The sequence below is a fragment of the Triticum urartu genome, chromosome 3A, assembly GCF_056163025.1.
Source record: "Triticum urartu cultivar PI428250 chromosome 3A, HENAU_Tu73, whole genome shotgun sequence".
Classification (NCBI taxonomy): domain Eukaryota; kingdom Viridiplantae; phylum Streptophyta; class Magnoliopsida; order Poales; family Poaceae; genus Triticum; species Triticum urartu.
Genome location: NC_141875.1, coordinates 286,404,350 through 286,412,583, shown reverse-complemented (window position 1 = coordinate 286,412,583; position 8,234 = coordinate 286,404,350). Strand labels below are relative to the sequence as shown.

At 45.9% G+C, this 8,234-nt stretch overlaps 1 protein-coding gene across 1 annotated transcript; it reads right to left on the bottom strand.

Moving 5' to 3' along the window:
• Nucleotides 1-3,250: 3,250 nt before the first annotated feature.
• Nucleotides 3,251-3,928, bottom strand: LOC147979477 (uncharacterized). Its single transcript, XM_087515227.1, has one exon. The coding sequence runs from the start codon at nucleotides 3,926-3,928 to the stop codon at nucleotides 3,251-3,253; it is 678 nt and encodes a 225-aa protein (XP_087371353.1).
• Nucleotides 3,929-8,234: the final 4,306 nt, after the last annotated feature.

The window sequence follows — 8,234 nt, the reverse complement described above, 5'->3', positions numbered from 1 at the left end:
ACTTGGAAAAAACAAATGTGGTTAGCATTAGTGCAAAACCAAGCATTCAAGAGGTTATTCACCAAACAAGTGTCGTCATCATGCAAAGCATATGGTGTGACAAAGGATTTTGACATGGCATGTAAGCATATCAATCGAGCACAAGCAAAGAAATCATGGGGACAAGCATGTAAATGTGAGGTAGTGATGCAAATATGTGTGTCAAGAGAATAAGCATCTATCTCAAGATCATAGCAAACATTCACAAATTGCTCAATGAAAGGTTGATACGTCTCCGTCGTATCTACAATTTTTGATTGTTCCATGCCAATATTCTACAACTTTCATATACTTTTGGCAAATTTTTATACTATTTTTGGGACTAACATATTGATCCAGTGCCCAGTGCCAGTTCCTTTCTGTTGCATGTTTTTGGTTTCGCAGAATATCCATATCAAACGGAGTCCAAACGGGATAAAAACGAACGGAGCTTATTTTTGGAAAATATGGAAAATTCGGAAGGAAAATCAACGCGAACCAGTGCCCGAGGTGGTCACGAGGCAGGGGGCGCCCCCCTTAGGGCGCGCCCCCTACCCTCGTGAGCCCACCGTAAGGCGGTTGACGCTCTTCTTTTGCCGCAAGAAAGCTAATATTAGGGAAAAAATCACGGCGAAGGTTTCAGGCCAATCGGAGTTACGGATCTCCATATATATATACGAAACGGTGAAACAGAGCCGGAAGAGAACGCAGAACCAGAGAGAGACAGAGAGACAGATCCAATCTCGGAGGGGCTCTCGCCCCTCCCATGCCATGGAGGCCAAGGACCAGAGGGGAAACCCTTCTCCCATCTAGGGAGGAGGTCATGGAAGAAGAAGAAGAAGGGGGCCCCTCCCCCTTGCTTCCGGTGGCGCCGAAGCGCTGCCGGGGCCATCATCATCACTGCCATCTTCACCAACATCATCACTGCCATCATCACCAACTCTTCCCCCCTCTATGAAACGGTGTAACCTCTCTCTTACCCGCTGTAATCTCTACTTAAACATGGTGCTCAACGCTATATATTATTTCCCAATGATGTATGGCTATCCTATGATGTTTGAGTAGATCTGTTTTGTCCTAATGGCTATTTGATGATCAAGATTGGTTTGAGTTGTATGTTTTATTATTGGTGCTGTCCTATGGTGCTCTCCGTGTCGTGCAAGCGTGAGGGATTCCCGCTGTACGGTTTTCAATATGCTTATTATTTGCTTATGGTGGGTGGCGTGAGTGACAGAAGCACAGACCCGAGTAAGTGGGTTGTTTGCGTATGGGATAAAGGGGACTTGATACTTTAATGCTATGGTTGGGTTTTACCTTAATGAATCTTTAGTAGTTGTGGATGCTTGGTAGAGTTCCAATCATAAGTGCATATGATCCAAGTAGAGAAAGTATGTTAGCTTATGCCTCTACCTCAAATAAATTTGCAATAATGATTACCGGTCTAGTTATCGATTGCCTAGGGACAAATAACTTTCTTGTTGACAAAAGCTCTCTACTAAAACTAATTTAGTTGTGTCTTTATCTAAACGTCCCCTAGCTTTTATTTTCGTGTTCTTTACTTTCTTGCAAGCTTACCCAAAAACACCTACATAGTACTTCTAGTTTCATACTTGTTATAGGTAAAGCAAACGTCAAGCGTGCATAGAGTTGTATCGGTGGTCAATAGAACCTGAGGGAATATTTGTTCTACCTTTAGCTCCTCGTTGGGTTCGACACTCTTACTTATCGAAAGAGGCTACAATTGATCTCCTATACTTGTGGGTTATCAAAGGTCTATGGTAGGTATATGAATCATTCACAACACCAAAGAAGATGAGATGTCTAAACACATGGATCAAGTGCAAGACAATCCAAGCAATACATGCATAGGGTGTAGTGAAGATAGTGTGGCACTCAACACAATAAAAAGAGCAATTGTTCATCATGTGTGTGGCAATCATGGCAAGCATGTAGCAATTGATGGGACATGGCATATGTGAAGTGATGACATTGTTGCAACCAAACATATGAGTGGACCAAGTAATCCAAGAATTGGATGCAACACACAAGGCATATATGTCATGATGCATGGAATGGTGAAAATGACAAGTCGAAGCAAGATCTCTAACAAGTGTGCAATCAAGTAGTCCAAGATGAACAATAAGGCTCATGGTGCAAGCAACACAAGTAGTATGATCCGTCATATCCATGCTCAAGAAAGATGTCACCTTGAAGGCGTGTCCTCGCGCATCCTTCACAATGCCAAGTACAAGCAAGTGCGATGTAGAATCGCTGTGGTAGGAGGTGGTTAGCTCTCAAGAGCTCGGATTGTCAACTCACATGACATGGAAGTTGACACGAAATCCAAGTATCATACACATGCACACAACAAAAGAAAGAACGTATGCACATGGTAGATAAACACATCATCCATCATGATGGTTCTCTTCTCTTGCACATAACCATTAGAAGCACAGGTGCGTGAATAATATGATGCAACAATGGCAATATTCATGGCACTAGGTATATGGTGCAAAGAGGTAAGACAAGCATGCTTCATAAGGAATATGTCAAAATCTCCGAATATATGTGAGAATGCTATGGGGGCAAACTCATTATCAAGACTAAAGGCATTGTTGCACTCAATATATGTCAAATCATCTAGCATGAGGGTGGCAACCTATGGAGAGATATGACAAGAAGCAATAACAATCATGTGCAAAGTATGTAGATGGTTGTCATCAACCACATGAAGTGAGCAATTTTGAATCATTGGTGATACAACATAAGAAAGCATAGTAATCAAGTCGTGCAAGCTAGTAGTGCGAAGATGCAACATACTAGAGGAAATCATGGCAATCATGTCATGTGAGCAAATAATAGGCATAGACAATGCACATGACATATCGCAAGCAAGAACACAAAGCAAGGTCATAGTATCATCATAGGCATGGGGCACAAAGCAAACATGGTAATAACAAGCAATATCTCCACCAAGCTTGCAAATGCACATACAAGTACTAGAATCAATCATCATGTGTAATGCAAAGCATGGGTCACAAATGCATGGCAAAGGCATAGGAATGAGCATATCATGCAAAGTGAACATGGCAAGATGGGCATATAATATATAATGGACAATAACCCGTAGCCAAGGGAGGGCCATGTAGAAGAAATGCGCGAAGTCTTTGCACGAAGAGAGCGGTGGGAAAGACAATCCATGGGATCCCAAGTTATCGTTGCTCTCTAGAGCTCATTTTGTCAACTCATGGGATTGCGAGGTTGACAAGTATTCATGGGTACCTTGTACATTCCACTCAAGTGGTGTAGGTGAGGTGAGAAAGACCAAATGGTGGTCATCTTCATCTTGATGGAACCATGTGGGGGGTGCATCATATTCCACCATGGCCATCGTCTTGTCCAAGGGTAGGACGAAGTCATCTAGAATCGGTGCGTCATCATATAAGGGACCTAGCACCAAATGAGAAGACATAATAGAGGTAGAGGTTAAGTCGTTAGAAATCAGAGTGGCCTCACATGCCCTATCAACTATCGCGCTCTCTCTCTCTCTATGTGGTGGTTCACTCACTCCCTCAAAATAGGTGCACTCAAACTCACATATGGTGGAGTCACTCATCTCACTCGAGTGGTGGGGGTTGTGGTTCTCCTCACATGGGAATTGTGGCAACACATCATATATGGGGCTAGTGGTGAAGTCACTCTCGCTCTCAATATGGTGGCTAAAGTCAATCAAGTCATCATATGTCGTCGTGGTTGAAGGGAAAATCCCATGCTCAACCATATCATCGTCGTCACCATGGATGAAGGCCGACGATGGCACATCATCATGCTCGCCTCCTAAGATGGAAGCATCATCCTTGCTCGTCACCATGTCACTCGCCTCCAAAGCTTGGTCCTTGAATGGCTCCATAGTCGTAGTCGTCGCCGCAACTTCTTAAAAAAGAGTCGAAGTAGACTCGGCATTGTCAATGCCACAAAGAGGGATGGCAGTGGAGTTAAACTTGGGAGCATTGTCTTGGAGCTCGTCGGGCTTGGACATCGTGGTGGTACTAGCCTCATGCTCGTTCTCATGGAGCTTGGTCGTCGTGAAGTGATCTTGGGGTGGAGAAGCCTTGGCCTTCATGAGTTCTTGTTCCGCCTTAGGAGCACCAATGTAGTACTCGTCGAGGGACTTGTAGTTCTCGAGGAAGAGAGTCTTGGAGATGTCGTTGTGCAATCCCATCATGAAGTGGAACTTCATCTGAATGGGGTCGTCCACGCCGGCTCGTCGCAAGGCAATCTTCATCTCCTTGAAGTACTCGTCCATGGACTTGGATCCTTGGATGGTGTTCTCCAATTGGCGTTGAAGTTGTTCCGTGTAGGTTGGAGGCACGAACTCTCACCGCAAAGCTCTCTTCGTCTTGGTCCAACTCATGTCGTAGGTCTCCGAAGGTGTGTGAAGCCACCATGTGGACGCGTAGTCATGGAAGTTCCTACTGGCGCACTTCACTTGATCTTCGGGAGGAACTTGATGTAGCTTGAGGTAGTCGTCCATCAAACGCTCCCACTCGAGATACTCCTCAGGTTCTTGAGTCCCATAATAAGGAATCGCGTGGTCGATGTCGAGGTCGTAGTAGCTCGTGGAAGTCGCAGACTTGAGCTTGGGGAGTTTCTCTTGAAGTGCTTGTGGCCGAAGATGCCGTATGTCCGAAGGCGAAGATGCCTTGAAGTCGCTTGGTGAAGATGCCAAGGGAGATGGTGAAGTCGTTGAGCGGTTGTTGGTGTTGAGCGCTTGACCTTCATGTTCGTGGTGGTGATGGTGTCGATGCCGATGTGACCTTGCCGAAGATGGTATCTCGGAGGCATGTGCTCTTGAGCGTCTTCTCAAAGATGAGGAAGACCGCTTGTAGGACTTGACGAGGGCTTTGATCTCCTCTATTTGAGCTTGCATCTTAGCGTCGTTGGAGTTGTTCATGGCATCGAACTCGTCGTTGTTGTTGTAGACCGAAGATGAAATGCCTTGCCTATCCATCACTCCAAGAGAAAAATGTGAGTGGTAGAAAGAGAAGAATGAATACCAAATGTACCTTGACCGAAGTTGAAAGTGGATCAATGATCACTCCAATGGGGACAAGGAAATAGCACAATTGGTACCAATTCTTGTCGGTTTCTCACACCTACACAAATAAGGCTTATGGTGGAGCTCGGTGAGGATAGTGGCACAAAAATTTGATGTTAAATGTTAGCAAGAGTCAATAATATTGAAAGAGATTCACAAATTCGCAAGTGTAACAAGTAGACCAATAGAAATGAATGGCACACGGAAACACACACACGGATAGATAAATGGGGTCGTGCAACCAAGGAGGAGCACAAAATGTGGAATCCATGGAAAACGCTCGTGTTGCACAACTCAAGAGAGACACTAGCACGATTGCTATATAGGAAGATACGACACTTGTGCACAACCTATAAGATGCAAAATGTATGAACTTTCTACACCAAGTATGCTATGTATGTATGGCTCCCGGTGTTATGATCCTAGATGATCTTATATGCAATGTGGTATGATGCTATGGCACTTGCTTACAAGCGTCTTTGCTTTTTCTCTTTTGCTTAAAAGATTTATTCTCTTTTTTTGTATGGCCACTTTGCGAAATGCACAAACCAAGATAGCTATTGTGTATATACGGGAACAAACTTGAGGCACAAGGGATGATATGATACCGATATGATATGGTATGTATGCAATGTATGGTGTAGATCACTAATGTTCATAGGTAACATTGCCGGCAATACTCAAATGGCTATTCTCGATAGGCAAGTAACGCAAAATAGGCTAGGGGTTAACAATGCAATGGCAAGGGAATATACAATGGAGGGATACCACGATACCGAGATGATATGGAGGTTACCGTCCTTGGCGATGATGAGTGGCGGTGATCTTGATGGAGATACCAAGATGTTGGTGACTCGTCCCTAAGTAGCCGAAACACCTTAGGAAACGGGAAAACCGCGAACTCAAAATCTCAAATGTGAAATGGTGGTAGTGGGAATGCGGTGGTGGTTTTGTGGAAGTGCAAGGATGGGTTATACGAGTAGGCAATGCGGAAGTGGAGGGTAAGGTTGGCTATACACGGTGTTGGAGTTGGAAGCACGGTCCCTAAGTAGCCTAAACACCTTAGGAGACACAACTCACAACACAAACAAAATTGGGTTAAGTCGGGGTGGTGGAAGTGTATGGTGGACAAGCCTATGTGGGACTTATGGTGGTGGTGGTGGTTGATGAAGAAGAAATCGTCCCTAAGTAGCCTAAACACCTTAGGAGACTTGAATCAGTACTCAAGCAACCACAAATGCTATAAGGAACAAAATTAGTTAGGTTGCGGAAGTCGGTGGTGGTTATGCGGAGGTTGTGGTGGAAGCCCTAGGCAAAGATGCCAAAGTTCCAAAAATTTGATGGAGTCAAATGGTTATGGTAGTATTTTTGTTGGAAGGGGGATGTCAAGATTTTTTTAATGAGCTAAAGAACGCGAAAATCGGACTACGGATGAATTAGTTATGGGCAGCGGGACATCCGGGCTCGGGGCCGGAAATCCGGGACCTGATGTCCAGAACCGAGCATATTTGGTGCTCTAGGAGCCGGATGTCCGGCCGGGGACCCGGATGTCCGGCCCGATGACCCCGATGTCCGGCCTTTGGCCGGATGTCCGGCCCGACGAATCCAGATCTCGTTTGGGGTGGAAATTTTTGAATTGGGGACGGAAATTGATGATTCCAAGGGCAAAATTTGATGGATTTTGTGGATGGAAAGTGGGGAAAATGGGGGATATGCTAGATCCACATGAAACCAAACAAATCCATGGATCAAAATCAACAAAACTTCGTCAAACCAACAAATCACAAAAAAATTGGGGCTATTTTTGGTGGGGATTTTCGAAATTGTGGAAGAACACAACAGAATTAGGCTAGAAAATGAAGAGGGGACACTCCGAAATCATGATCAACGTGGCTCATGATACCAAGATGATGTAGGGTAGAACCCTAATCGGCCGATCTTTCACGAAAGGAGCGGATCCCGCTAAGAACACGAAGAACACGAGGGGGGGCGAGGGGAAACTCGAGAGAAACACTAAAACCAACAAGAATGATCACACATGCGCTAGATCCATGAACACAAAGGAAGATACAAGATCCACGATCAACAAGGGATGATACAAAGGGTAACCGATCTTCTCCAAAGGAGGTCTTGATGGTCTTCTCCAAAGGAGGTATTGAATCCACGAGGGGATCTTCTCTGCGAGGAGGTCTTGAATCCAAGTTGATCTTCTCCATGAGGAGGTCTTGAATCCAAGTGGATCTTCTCTGAAGAGGGGCCGCGGCCTCTCTCGTGAAGTAGATCCGGATGGATGAGCGAACCTCTATCTCACAAATGAGCTAACACAACGCTAACCCTAAAACGTAGGTGGAGGGGGAGTATATATAGTCTAATGGGCGAAGGGGTACATGGGCATCGGCCCAGAAGCACTGCACGTAGGAAGGGAGGGCCGGATGTCCGGGCAACGGGCCGGATGAATGGGGCTTCACGGGGAGCCGGATGTCTGGGCTGACGGAGCTGGTCACAGTGCTCTCTAGAATGGCTTGTCTGGATTTCCAGGGATGAGGCCGGATGTCCGGGTATTGGCGAGGCGCCGGATGTCCGGGGCTGACACCGGATGTCCGGGGCCTGTAGCACTTCGGTTGCAGGTCTGCTGCTGTTGTTGACATCTTCAGGGGCCGGATGTCTGGGCCAGGGCCGGTTGTCCGGGTCCTGGGAGTTCTCTCCGTCTTCTTCCTTCGCTCTTCCATGCTTCCGTTGCGGGTGGTGTAGTTGCTCCTTGGCGCTTGCATTCCTCCTCATCGTCTGTAGTGTTCCGACAAGACCTATGCATGCACATGAGAGGGGTGTCCAGTAGTATACCATCCTCGAAGGGGTCAAGTGAGCACGTGTAAAGGAGATGATTCACCTTTCTATATGTGAAGTAGAGGTCACACGTGTCACTTGCCAAACGGACTCTTGACCTGGTGATGTCCATGGGATGCTCCGCATCAAGAAATCACGATCGAAAACAATCACGGGAAAACCCTGGAAAAATAAAACGAGACGAACAAGCTAATGAACGAACGTTCATTGTCTGCGGCTAACTAACGAACCGCATTCATTAAAACGAACGAACGGACGAGCGTCCGCTAAATAA

Coding starts and splice junctions, on each gene's coding strand:
- LOC147979477 (XM_087515227.1), bottom strand. CDS start 3,928: ATGGAGCCATTCAAGGACCAAGCTTTGGAGGCGAGTGACATGGTGACG.